The 14,629-nt window shown below is 38.4% G+C and overlaps 1 protein-coding gene across 1 annotated transcript in view; it reads right to left on the reverse strand.

Annotated features, from left to right (window-relative positions):
• The window catches only part of NUP210 (nucleoporin 210), a 187,670-nt gene that overhangs the window by 74,477 nt on the left and 98,564 nt on the right, over positions 1 to 14,629 (reverse strand). The window contains exons 13-14 of the mRNA XM_007500347.3: positions 12,970 to 13,168; positions 6,704 to 6,849 (exon numbers count right to left, since the gene is read on the reverse strand). Coding sequence (XP_007500409.2) covers positions 6,704 to 6,849; positions 12,970 to 13,168 — 345 coding nt within the window. The remainder of the gene's footprint in view (positions 1 to 6,703; positions 6,850 to 12,969; positions 13,169 to 14,629) is intronic.

Genomic DNA, 14,629 nt, shown 5'->3' on the forward strand with positions numbered 1-14,629 from the left:
ACCCAAGCAAGTTTTTAGATACTTCTTGTCCTTAGGCAACTTTATAAAACCATAGTTTACAGAAGAGTTGCAGTCTATGATACTAGAGGGAGTTTCTTGACCAACAAAATGTAAAAGGTCCTTGACAAATTTGGATGAATACAAGTCACCTCCTCCAATTGAATATAAGCTTCTTAAGGCCAGAGACTGCTTTGATTTTTTTCTTCTTCAAATGCGTAGCACTCACCAGCACATGGTCCATAGTACTATAGTATTGAATAAATGCTTCTTGATTGATATTAACATGTTATTGTTCTTACAAAATATAATTATTACAGAATGTAAAGAGAAGGCACTGAACTAGGTGATGAATGGCCCCAACAACAGAATGTTAATGTGGTACACACTAGGAGAAAAAAAGTATTAGAAACCTGCAGAAGCTACATGCTATCACATGTAGGTAGGATACACATCTTCCTGATAGTCAACAATGAGAGGCCACTGCTTGGTGGGTAGAGATGAGATGGGGGCTCTCAAAGTAGGGAACTGAGAAATTTCATAAATATTTCCTTTTATTGTGTAGCCAGAATGCTTAAGGGGTAAAATATCATGCTGAACAGTACAATTTTTTTTCCTAGGCAATTCTCAGTAGAGATTTTATTCACAAAGAATGTAACGCCCTCTTTGTCCCAAGAGTCTCATGCATGAGCTATAGCTCTGTGAGGAAGGTAAAAACATCTACTTCCTAGGGGTATTATGTGGATAAAATGTGATATTTGTGGTGGTTTGCAAACCTCCAAGAACTGCATAAATGCTAGTTATTATAGATTGCTATTGTTATTATTATTATACTTAACACCATCTCTGTTATACACAGGTAGTCATTGAGGCTTGTGGAAGTTACCTGCCAGTGTTACTCAAGTCAGTGGCAAAAGCAGGATAAGAGCTCAGGTCTCCTGACTCCCACTGCAGTGACTTTAGCCATGCATCCACCAAAAGGTTCCTATAAGTAATGGGTTCCCTTCCTTTATCCAAGTGTTTGCTTACACATCATTAACTTTTTGGCAGTGAGCCCAAGAGGACCAAAAAAGACAGAGCTAAAAAATAATTATTCCTTGTGTTGGTTTCGTATTTTGCAATTCAGAGAGTACTTTCAAATCAATTATTTTATCTGACTTTCATCATAACCCTCTTTAATAGCCTGGGCTGGGACGAGCTAGAAGGTCAGGAATACTTCCCTAGGGCAGCTCAATTCCCCGAGTTTTAATCTAGTCTCAGATACTCACTAGCTATAGGACCCAGAGCAAGTCATTTAACTGTTTGCCTCAGTGTCCTCATCTGTTAAAGGAGCTGAAGAAAGAAATGGTAAACTATTCCAGTATCTTTGCCAAGAAAATCCCAAATAGACTTCTCTACTAGCAACAATCCAATGATCCAGGACAATTCTGAGGGACTTATGAGAAAGAACACTATTCACATTCAGAGAAAGAACTGTGGGAGGAGAAACACAGAAGAAAAACAACTGCTCGATCACACGGGTTGATGGGGATATGATTGGGGATGCTGACTTAAAATGATCACTCTATTGCAAATATTAATAATATGGAAATAGATTTTGAACAATGATACATGTAAAACCCAGTGGAATTGCTCATTGGCTGCAGGAGCAGGGTGGGAGGAGGGGAGGGACAGAACATGATCATGTAACCATGGGGAAATATTTGAAATTAATTAAATACATTTTTTAAAAAAGAAAATCCAAAATGGGGTCACAAAGAGTTGGACACAACTGTACTGAAACTGGGAATGACTGAACAAACAATAGTAATGTTGCTTCTGATGTTAATGTAAAGAATGCTACAATAGGAAGTCAAATGAACTCATTCACTTCTCTTTGCCTCAGTTTCCTTTCCTACAAAGTTTGGACTAAGTGTTCTGCAGAGTCCCTTTAAACTCTGCACTTTCTTTTTATGTGTTTTGAAAAAATACAAATATTATGGATTTTAACATTAAGTAATAAGGCTGAGGGGTTACAGGATCATAGATTTAGAGTTGGAGGAGCCATAGAGGTCATCTACTTGGCCAAGGTCACCCAGAAGTTGAGTAATTGAACTAGAAAACTGAATCTAAATTTCCCAACTACACATTTACCTGAAATCTCAGTTCCAGCCTAGAGAACTTCCAAATTAGACCTGCCACACTGTTATTTTTTATCTTTAAATAATGCATTATGCACTTAATTTTTAGCAGAACCAAATAAACACACATTTACAATTATTTGCACCTAAAAATGAATTTCTACATACAGCATGTCCACAACAGCTTTTTTGCTACCCCTTCTGTATCCCTTCCTTTCTCTGTTTACTTCATTGTTTTCTGAAAGTGTAATCATCAGATTCAGAACAAACACCTAAAAAAACAGGGACTTGTGTGGGTGGCGCTATGTGTGCTGGGTACTGGGAAATTCACTTAAAAAGAAAGCATATAATCCCCTGAGGAATGGAAACAAAGACAGGTAACTCTGAAACCAAGTAATTTTTTGGTTTCTTCTTCCCATTACCCCAGCTAGGTATGGGCTGGACAGTGCCAAAATCATTCTAAATGTAAATCAAATCTGTAAATCAAAAGCCTCTGACATCACCATGTCCATTCAATGAATAATAACAGAAGCTAAGAGTGACCTTAGAGGCCACCTTAGTCTAAGTCATACATTCACAAAGATCCCTTATGCAACATACCTCATAAGTAGTCCATTTCTACTTGAAGATCTGCAGTAACAGGGATCCCCAAACCTATTTGGACTGTCTACTTTTGGACAACTGCTGTTAAGAAGTTTTTCTGATGTGGCTTTCATTCATTAATCCTATTCCTGCTCTCAAGGATAACCTGATCTTCAAGATACAGTTTAAAATTCTGTCTTCTTCATTGTTTGCCCCCTCCTTACCTCACCCTTTCCTATAAAACTACTGCCATTTACATTGTATATATCTGGTGGGTACATAGTTACCTGCATGCTGTCTCCCCCATGAGAATATCAGCTCCCTGAGAACAGGAACCATGTTTTTTTGCCTTAATGTAGTGCTTGTCACATAGTAAGTGCTTAAAAAATTCATATTGACTGACTGGCATTTGTTCTATTGAATCATAGCAGATTCCATATAAAAATGAGTCCTGCTGAAGTTAACCTTTGCCTGCTCAATGAAAATAAAATTTATATTGATTAAATTATTAATGTAAACAAGACCATAGGGAGAATGTTTAACCTACCTAAGAAGAAAAAAATTATTTCAACTTCCACATTGAATTGAAATTCTTTTCAATTCCAATACTCTTGAGACCAATTTAGAAGCATCCATCTGCAGATAATTAATGGGAGTGAGCTTATAAAGTAATGAGGCTTTTCAAAAACAATATCTGAACTTCTACACATAAACTGTATATATCACCGTGGGAAGCTACAATTTACCAATGATTCTGTTACTATTCAAAGGAATTTTAATGGAAACTTTTCAAAACTTATTTATCAGTAACAAAAAAAAAATCAGTTCTAAGGAGGTGGTTCAGTAGATAAAGTGACAGGCCCAGAAACAGGAGGTCCTGGGTTCAAATCTGACCTCAGACACTTTTTAGCTGTGTGACTCTGGACAAGTCACTTAAACCTCCATTCCCTAAGCCTTACTGCTCTTCTGTCTTGGAACTAATAAACAGTATTGATTCTAAAATGGAAAGTATGGGGTTTTTAAATTTAGTTTTAATAAATTCTAATCACAATTCATTTTTAAAAATCAAAATCCCTGCATTATAACTAGCTGATCTTGCACTCAAGTCAGTCATGGCATCCTTCAAAGTGCAACTGCATATTTTAGATATTTCCAGTCCCCTTCTGTTCTGCCCACCTGAAGAAAGTTTCTCAATTGTTCGCTCTTATTTTAGCACTGCCAAATCCCTATCACTCCTTGGGATCATCCATCTTATTCATAGGATTTGACTCTGAATAAGCTTGGACTGATTCTCAAAAACTCATCTACGACATCAAAGAATGAAGACTTAAAGAGATTTTAAGGGCAGCTCTGAAGGCAATTCCCAAAGAGAAATAATCTGAGCCTCATGAAGGTTTATTGGAATAAGTGGATATCATACCACAGAAGACTACTCTAAAAGGGAATCGCACTTATTTACATGTTTAAATGTTGGTCTGTTTATTTGAAAAAAAATAGTCTCATTACCTTAAGTCATACCTCATCTTATTAACTGTAAACTATTCACACCCACTCATTAAAGACTGTTGGCGAAAGCCACTGTATACATTTAAAATAAGATACGGCTCATTTCCTGTTTTTAAAAATTCACTAATCCAGACCTTCCATGAATTTAGACAGACATTCATTCCCTCTAGGTACATTGAATTTATGAGATTCTGTAAACTTTTCAATCCTCTCTAGTCGGCAGCAGTCAGGTTTAATGAGGTGACAGGATGTCTAGATGCTGCTGCTCCCACTCAGAAGAAGTCAGATGGAAGGACTGCTCTGAGAGGAACTAAAGGAAACACAGGCATCTTGCTATCTTTGATTTCATCAGCTGATTTCAACGGGGAAGGTTAATGAGGTCAGTTTCTGTCCTGGTCAGATTGACCTCCGCTTTCTGGCTGGCACTTCTCCTTAGGCAAAGAGCTTAGGAATACATCTGTACATCTGGAAAGGACACACTTGTCTCTGCTACTGGGGGCTGTTGTCTGTCACCCAGTCACTGGGCAGAGGATGATTTGTGCCATCTTCTTGTACAGTACAGGGTCAGGACTGCACTCTACACCTGGGCTGTCATGCCTAAAGCACATGGCTGGAAACATCACAGAATTATTGTGTGCAGCTCACATTAATTCATCTGGGATTAGGGTGCTAGGCAGAACCGTTCAGAAGCAAACACTTGGGGACTGAAGCAAATTAATCAGAACAATAAAGGACACTGAAGCTGACTTATGGCATGATGGAGGGAACATGAAATTTGCTGTCAGAGGCTCCTCATTTAAATCTTGCACTGTTAACTGTCTGCCACATCATCTTTCTAAGCCTCAGTTTCCCTATTTGTAAAATTAGACAATTGGAAGCAGTACCAACTATAAGATACTCTGAGGTAACTGCTGAGAATGCAAGGGAAAACAAATAGATATGCAAATACAAAAGAAGCAGCTTATTTCTTGAGCAGTAATTGTTCCATTAGCAGGTTCAGAACACAAGTTACAAGGGAGGCATCTGGAGTGACAATACAAGGGAACTCAAAGAGTGATCTTCCTTGGGAGAAAGAGAAGAGTTATGTGGACTTTGTAGACTATTAGAATGAGATGAAGAGAATTCTAATCTCCTTGTCTCAATAACAGAAAGGATCCTGGACTACTAAAGTTCCATAAATCAATTCTCACTACATGATACTGGAGAAAATATAAAAATATAAAAGGGTATAGGTAGAAATGTAGGGGAAAGACAATGAACACAAGGCAGAGAAGGTGGAAAGGCACACCACATACACATGCACAAAATATACAACTATAACTCAGACACAAAGCTGACTTAATAAGATGACAGATTTTGATCTGGGAAGGCCCTTAAAGATCATCCAGTACAAGCCCCTAGTTTTTTAGATGAGGAAACTGAGGTTCAAAAGCATTAAGTGACTTGTACAAGATCACATACAGATAGGATGTGGAAGAGATGAGACTTGAATCCAGAGGCTTCGATTCCAATACTACTATCCCATACTATATAGGAAATTGGATTAAATATATCCTGGGCTCATACCATGTCATGGATGAGTGTGTGCATGCTTTGTTTTAATTTTTTAAGATAAACAAATCCTTAATATCAATAAAAAAGGAACTCATTCAATTGGAGAGTTTGTTTTGGTCAAGTAAAGGATTTACTCTAAAGAGAAAGAAAGCATAGAGTCATGGTATACATAAATTTTTCCTATGTAGTCAATGCTTAAGACACTAATTGTATCTACCTATGTAATGGCAAACCACTTAACTCTTCTCTGTACTTCAGTTTCTTCATCTATCAAAAGGAGATGATAATATCTGCTCTGCTCGCCTTGTAGTGATGTTCTGAAATGATTCACATGATAGTATTATATAAATGTGATAGCTTCTTAACTATATTATGGTTTAAGTCTGGACTCATTTCTTCCAGGATGGGAACCTCTAGGCTTTTGCATCAGGTCTAGGTACAATTCAAGTTTCAATAGAGTGCCTCTCCTCCATGAAGTCTTCCTTGACCCCCCCCCATCAGAAATAAGCTTTTCTCCCTTGGGTTTCACGTCAGAGTTGTACTTTTCCTAAGCCCTTCTCATGTTCCATTATGTTATAGAGAGAGAGAATGGAGAAACAAATAGAGTTCTGGGATTGGAGTGAGGAATACCTGGGTTGAAGTCCTACCTCAGAAAATATGTGACTCTGTAGGTGACAGTTCATCTATGAAAAGGGAGTAGTTATAGCACCTATTCACAGGGTTCTTGTGAGGATCAAATGAGACAGGGCATTGAGAGTGCCTTGTGAACTTTATAGCACTCCAAAAATGTTAGCTGTTAGAATTATATGTTTATTTGTCTATGCCTGGATTGCATCACCCCTACTAGAATAAAGACTCATAAAGGACAGAAACTAGGTGTTATTTGCCCTTGAATTTCTATGGGCTCTTAGCAGAACTCAGTTTAATTGTTAAGTTGGGCTTACCTTCAGTGGGAGGTAGGCAGCAATGGTGATCTTGGCACTCAGGTGAATGTGACCGTGTTTATAACTCACAAGGAGTGTGGTATATCCCTGGATTTCGGCTCTGACCCGGACGCCACTGCAGTAATCTGACCCTGGTTTAAGCCTCCCTACCAGAAAAAACAAACACAAAAGTTAAGAGCAAACCTTTCATTCAAGCTATGGTGAAGACTGTTGTGGAGGGAAGAGGGACTCAAAACATCCCCTGACTTCACACAATTAGATTTTCTTTAGAAACACGTTGGTTTTGTTGCAGTTTTGCCCGTGGCTGCAGAAATTAATATAGTGAAGAATGAAAACAGAAATTCCCTAATGGTTGGAGAACAGGGCATAGATAAGAGGTGATGCTTATCCAGAAAAAAAATATGAAGAAAATGATGGTCTAACTGGAGAGAAAGCACACTAGCAAAATCTACTTGCTTATTTCCTTAATTCCAGAGGCAGGTATAATGGGAAAACATGAGCTTGAGGTAGGTCTAGCACTGAGAGATTTCAGCTGTGGTGCCGAGAGAGAGAGAGAGAGAGAGAGAGAGAGAGAGAGAGAGAGAGAGAGAGAGAGAGAGAGAGAGAGAGACAGAGACAGAGAGACAGAGAGACAGAGAGACAGAGAGACAGAGACAGAGAGAGACAGAGACAAAGAGAGAGAGAGAGACAAAGAGAGAGAGAGAGACAGAGAGAGAGACAGAGAGACAGAGAGAGAGACAGAGAGAGACAGAGAGAGACAGAGAGACAGAGACACAGAGACAGAGAGACAGAGAGAAAGAGACAGAGACAGAGAGATAAGAATATTGGAGAAGACAAATTCATGCTTAGGCCCCAGCTGAGTAAATTTGAGAGATTTAGCTGAAATCTCTCAGTGCTAGACCTACCTCAAGCTCATGTTTTCCCATTATACCTGCCTCTGGAATTAAGGAAATAAGCAAGTAGATTTTGCTAGTGTGCTTTCTCTCCAGTTAGGTCTGGATATATTTAAGGAGGTCTGGAATCATGCTTATTTGGGTGGGTATTTGGTTTCAAGGATAGTAATCATCAAGAGACTTCCAAGACACAGCTTTCATTAAACATGGACACCAGCACTGGTTTATTTAGGGCTTGCAGGAATTCTTAGACAATCACTTCCCATATTTTACAATCATCCCCCTTTATTTTGATATTTCCAGAGTCATCATTTCATTGATGTCAATTCTTCCTCCACCAATGACAATAGCAATGATGACAGTCCTGTTGATGTAGCATTTTTTAAAGTTCAATACTATTTTTTTTTCAATTAAGGGTTCATATTGGCTCCTAGACATTACACAAAAAGGGGTCTTGGCATATAAAGCTGAAATTTCCCAAGTCAGCAAACTGACTGATGTCCATTTTGAGCTATGGGCATGCTGGAGTAATCTGGCCACAATTCCTCTTTCTAGAAACCTTAAAATTTTGCACTGCTCTTATTTCAACCCAAACACATACAGCATGTAGAGAGACCCTTCTCTCAACCTTACACTGATTATTAAAATCAAATTCTCCTTGATAGGTAAGTCTCAAGCTCATGCTATGACAGTATTCTCTCTTCTGCCCAATAACATACTGTCTCCAATTCTAAAATGGTTACCTTCCTGGAGATATTTAAATTTAATAAATTTCGATTTCTCCTAGGCAGCTTACAAAGCACACAGTACAATTCTCAAGGGAGAGACAGTAATATAGTTTGCTTGTGTTCCTCAGAAACACGGCATTGTTTTTCCATGTCATTCTAAATTAAAACAGCTCTACAAGCAATTGGAAACACAAAACAGAATGCTCAATCCTTTCTTTGCTAAAGGCAGGAAGAAGGTATATGCTCTATGACTTTGAGATACGAGATAGGAAAATGGAAGCTCTAAAATTCTTTTGCAGAGGTAGTGTCTTCCAAGAAAAAAGAGAATAACTTTGCACAGTTCATGTTCCAGTAGAGAATGCATGACAATTCTGAAACTGGAGGACCTAGTTTTGTGCCCCTGAACTGATGCTAACTACCTTTATGGCTTTGGTAATCACCTAAGCAATTTTAGCCTCAGTTTCCTCATCTGTAAAAGGAGAAGGTTGGACTAGATGGCTTCTAAAGTCCCTCTGAATTATCATTATCTGATTTCATTAAGATTGAATTTTGGGAAGCAGTGTGGTGAAGTAGAAGGATGTGGGGCTATGAATAAAGATCTCCAGAATTAGGAAGGAAGTTGGGGGAAAAAAGAATTTTTTAAGTGCCAAACACTGCACTAAGTTCTTAACAAATATTATCCCATTTGACCCTTACAACAACCGTGGGAGGTATGTACTATGTTAGTTCCATTTTACACATGAAGAAAATGAGGCAGATAGCAATGAGGTGGCTTGTGCAGAGTCACAGAGCAAGTATCTGAAACCAGATTTGAATTCAGGTCTTCCTGACTCCAAGACCAGAACTTTAACCATTCTACCACTAGATGCCTTTACATCTTGAGTCTGTCACTCCTTCCCTTTTCTGGACAGAGGCAGAGTGACATAATGAGGGGGAAAAAAAAACAGTATTAGTTCTAAAATCAAAGGACAAGGGTTCATATCCCACCCCTGACATTTCTTGTGTGACCTTAAACAAATCACTTAAACTCCTTGGGCCTCCTCTATAAAATGAGAGGATTGGAATAGATCATCATTTAATGCTATGATTCTTATTTGAAAGGAAGACTAAATTGCATTACCTACAAGGGCTTCAGGGGAAAGGACAATAGATATTATAAATTAGTGAAAACTTGAAAGAAACTGAATATAGTGTCATGTCATGATGGCTACAGTGTATACCAAGCCTAGAGTCTCTGAGCCAGTTCATATTATTAATCATTGGTAAATGTAGAGTTTATCTTGAGCAAATGGTGCAGAACGACCCTCAAAATGATTCTGCCCTTCTCTGGGAAAAGAGGAATATGTAGTAGGGTTCTGATTGCCAGGTCTGGGCTCTGAAAAATTGGCCAGCTAATGTTCAAGTTCCCAGTCTGAAAACTGTATGAAAGAACACTTGTCTTCCATTTTCAACCTAATGACAAGTTTCTTTCGGCAAATTCAAAATGTTTTTAGGCTCCTACTAGATACATGGTCTTGTTAGGCACTCTGAGGACAGTAAAGATAAAAAGATATGTGTGTGTGTGTGTGTGTGTGTGTGTGTGTGTGTACACATATATGAATATATTACATATGCCTTGTATTCACTTACCTTATAGTTTAGAAGGGGGAGATGTAGAAATGAGACAGGTGCCCAGATAAATATCATATAAGTCAGAATATGCTAAATGTAAATGAAGAATGAACAAGGTGTGAAAACTTTGGAAAGGGAGAGACTGCTTCTAGTTTAAGAGATCCTGGAAAGCTTACTGGAAAGGATGGCACCATTTTGCTTGTGTTTCATGAGGAAGCTTTTATTTTGAGAGGGTAACTTAGAGGTGGGATGTGTAGTAAAACAAAAAATAAGAAATGAGTCTCAATGAATTTTTTTAAGAGAACAAAAAGAAATCTAGAAGGGAAAACAGAAAAGTCTTATTTCAAATAGATTAAATATATGTTCATATAAAGTATATAAGCATTCTCTTAAAATTCTATACAATAAAAGTCCAAAGTTGCCATATAAAATCTTCTCTCCTTTTTTGCATGTTGAAATATTCATGTTTTTTATATTTTTTGAGTTCATAATAGAAGAAAGTTCAAAATAGAAGAAAAGGTGAAGACAGGAAAGTATACTACAAGCAAAAGGAAAAATATAGGAAACAAAAAATCAAGAGGAGGGAGAAAACAGAAAGAAGTCATCTGGTCTCATTGGAATGAAGAATACATAAAGCAAGGAGAATGAGAGAAGACTAGAAAGGAGGCCAATTGGAGCCACATGGTAGAAGGTTTGGAATGTTGTACTAAGGATTCTGGATTGTAATAGAAAGACAATGAGGGAGTGTCAACCCATGAAGATATAGCAAGAAGCTTATAGGAAGACATAAAAAGGAAGAATAGGCCAGAAGTGCCCACCAAGCCTGAACCAGGAGCAATTGGCAGTACGTTTGTATATTGAATCTTGGGGAAGGGAATAAGGCTAGGAAATAGTCAACAAGGAACAACCTAGGATGCAACTTATCTAGGAAATGCAGAAATTCATTGGGTCTCAGGTGGGCTCTATTGAAGTGAATCTACTATGATGCTTTTGGATAAACAAGAAAAGCTGAGGTTTGCTCACTTAAAGTGTTGGCTCCACTCTTCCACTCAGATCTGCCAATGAGTCTCAGTTGGGAATAGATGGGGAGCTACTAAAGTATTTGGAGCAGAGGACTAATGTGAAATGCTGGAAAGATTACTCTGGTAATATCTTCAGGATAGACTAAATAGATGGGAAGAAACGTGAGAGAGGGAAACCAGACAGAAGATTTACTACACCAAGAAATGCTTTCTTCATTAGGGGCTGTTAGTACATCAAAGAGATTTTTAAAAATTCAATCTGAGGCGAAAAAAAAAAAGAGCAATCATGAGCAAAATGTTTTACTTTACTAAGTTTAATACACCCCATTTCTATGTGTCGAGTCTATAATATCTCCCTGGATTGCCTGCAGTACCAGATTTCTGAGCAGAATACTACAGAGTCAACAATGATACAGTCAAATCACTTATTGACCGCTGATGGACATTAGTTGGTTTCAGAAATTTAGTCACAATAAGCATGTATTCATTCTATTTTATATAAAGAGTTTCCTGACTAAGAAGTAGGCTTTCTCTAATTCTAACACTGCCTACAGATATCCCTGGTGCCTGGTATATACACACACACAGTGACCTTCTAGGAAAGGAACTCCAGGGGATGGCTACATCTGCTTCCCAGCTACTGCAAAAATTTAGCACCCCCAGCCCTGGCAGAATGATTGGCCCTTCCATGATTGCAGGCACATGAAACTATTCCCAAAGGCAGGTGAGACATTTTGAGGGCCAACAGCTAGTGTGATAGTGGGAGCAACAGCTGGAGATGGGCTGTAGGAGGAAAAATGCTGATAACCAGTCACCATTAGACAGATGGTAGCCTCTCCTTAAACAGCTAAAGTGGCTTCACTGATAATGTAAAACAGAACTTTCTTCTTTTTGAGGAAAGCACTGTGAAGAACCACATTAGAAATTGTGGCTCCCACTTGAGGAAGAAATGACTGATGCCAAAGTTAGTTGGCAATATCTGGAGAAAACATAAATGTAGTAATAATGTGCAAGTCTCAAACTCGATAACTGTACTAGTCAGTGAACACAAATTAAACAGCAATGGCAATGGAACCATACTGAGCCATGTCAGATGGAAATCAAAGAAAAGAGAAGGTAGCCGACTTGTATAGGATCTATGGGTATAATCTAGTCTAGGTTTTGTTCAGTTGTTTCAGTCATGCCCAATTCTTCATGACCTCAATGGGGCTTTCTTGGAAAAGCTGCTAGAGTGGTTTGCCATTTCCAACTCCAGCTCATTTTAAAGATTAAGAAACGGAGGCAAAAAAGATTAAATGACTTGTCCAGGGTCACCACAGCTAGTAAATGTCTGAAGCCAGATTTAAACTCAGGAAGATGAGTGCTTCTGGCTCCAAGTCTAGCATTCTATCCATTTCACCACCTACATATCCCTCTGGTATAGTTTAGCCTCTACAGTAGTAGACTATATCAACTGGTATAGTCTACCATAAGCCAGTATATTTAGATCCTTTATTGGGACTCCAACATCCAGGGACATGATAGCAAATATTTAATACCTGGGCTGTGCTGGGGAAAATATATTTATTGACTGCGTAAAAATAAAAGTAAAAGAAGATTTAAAATAAAGGACATCATCAAAGAAACATGTAATTGAAAAGAAATGGACTGGTCACATGGCAAGTGCAATGGATAACTCATGAACACCCTCTCTTCTCCCCAAGTCTCCTCACTATGTCAAAAGAAAGTGACAAAGTTCTTGAGTAGGCTAGATGGACTTCATGGTGACCTCTTGGGAGGATGTGGTTAGGAGTCACTTAAGAGAGACAGGCACAAATGGGTGGTGAATGGCATTGTTGATGGGCATAGCCATATGGATGAGGTTACAGATCTAGCAGAACAGATAAATCATAACTCTCCTCCCCACTCCCACCCCAAGCCCAAACAATTACTATTTTAATGCTGACATCAGGAATGACACTGAATGAATCTTCTTGCTTATACCTTCCAGTCTAGAGAGCTCTTTGGCTTACCTGGGAGTGGTTGGAATACTCCATGATTCTCTACATCCACCATCAGGTCAAAGTGTGAACAGTCACTCAGTGTGACCACCTCATTGACTTCCCCTGGCATGAGACCATTGATCCTCAAGGGAAGCTCCAAGGTTTGGCCCACCCGAGCTTCCACCTGGCAGGGTGTGAACTCCATGCTGCTGGGCTCTATCACATATACCTGGGTGGGAAACACAAAGGACAGAATTATGGCTTGGGCATGGAATGAACATAAGGACTAGTCATTTAAAAAGTATGGAATTTGCCATTAGCTTCCTTCTCTGCAATCTTCTATGCTCCCATCTCTTCTTTTAGCAGTCCCAAACTCTTGGGCCCACTGTCCATATTGTGACTTTCAGAGGGCCACCATGAACAAGTTCTTTTTCCACTAGTAATCCATTAGTGCTAAACATTTCTACTTCCTCTCCACTAAGATTGCAATTGGATTTCAAATAATTCAAACACAAAATATGTAAGTCTTCCTTGCTATAGTTTGAAATCATCTCTTCCATTAATATTCAGGGACTGTGGTCTTGATGGGGGGGGCGGGCAACTAGCTAGAAGTCACCTTTGGCAAAACAAACATTGAAGAAATAGAGCTACCACAAAGAAGCACGGTGTCAACTAGGGTTCTAGTTCCACTCTCTCAAAAACAAGGTATATGCCTATGGCCACTTAAATTTTCTGGACTAAAGTTTCCTCAGCTGTAAAATGAAGGACATGGAGTATATGAGATCTGAGATTGGGCAGTGTAGCAGATAAAATTCAGGAATTTTGATCAGGAGGACCTGAGTTCAAATCAAGCCTCAACATTTCCTAAAAAGATATTTATAAATAATGGAACCTACCTCCTGAAGTTGTGAGGATAAGATGAGACAATATTTGTAAAGTGCACTGTAAATCTTAAAGCACTATGCAAATGCTAGCTATTATAATAAATATTACCATTATTACTTGGAGCACCAATGTTCTAGTACTACCTACCCACAAAATTGCTGTAAGAAAAGTGAGCAATGAAGAATAAAAGTTTATGTAATTGTGAATTACCAACATCATCATCACTATAATTAGTCATAGTAGTGGTAGTGGGGAGGATGATGAAGTATTAGGAATGAATCAGTCAACAAACATTTATTAAGCGCATACTAAGTGCTTAGAATTGTGCTAAATGAGAGGAAATCAAGGCAATCATTAAAAACTACTATGCCCAATTACATGGCAAAAAAGATGGCAATCTAAGTGATATGGATGAATACTTACAAAAATATAAATTGCCTAGACTAAAAGAAGAAGAAATAAAAAAGAAATTGAACAAGCCATCAAAGAACTCCCTAAGAAAAAATCCCCAGGGCCAGATGGATTCACAAATGAATTCTATCAAACATTCAAAGAACAGCTAATCCCAATACTATACAAACTATTTGACAGAATAAGCCAAGAAGGGGTTCTACCAAATTCTTTTTAGGACACAAATATGGTACTGATCCCAAAACCAGGCAGGTTAAAAACAGAGAAAGAAAACTATAGGCCAATCTCCCTAATGAATATAGATGCAAAAATCTTAAATAGGATACTAGCAAAAAGACTCCAGCAAGTCATCACAAGGGTTATCCACTACAATCAGGTAGGATTCATTCCAGGA

Source organism: Monodelphis domestica, chromosome 7 (assembly GCF_027887165.1).
Source record: "Monodelphis domestica isolate mMonDom1 chromosome 7, mMonDom1.pri, whole genome shotgun sequence".
Classification (NCBI taxonomy): domain Eukaryota; kingdom Metazoa; phylum Chordata; class Mammalia; order Didelphimorphia; family Didelphidae; genus Monodelphis; species Monodelphis domestica.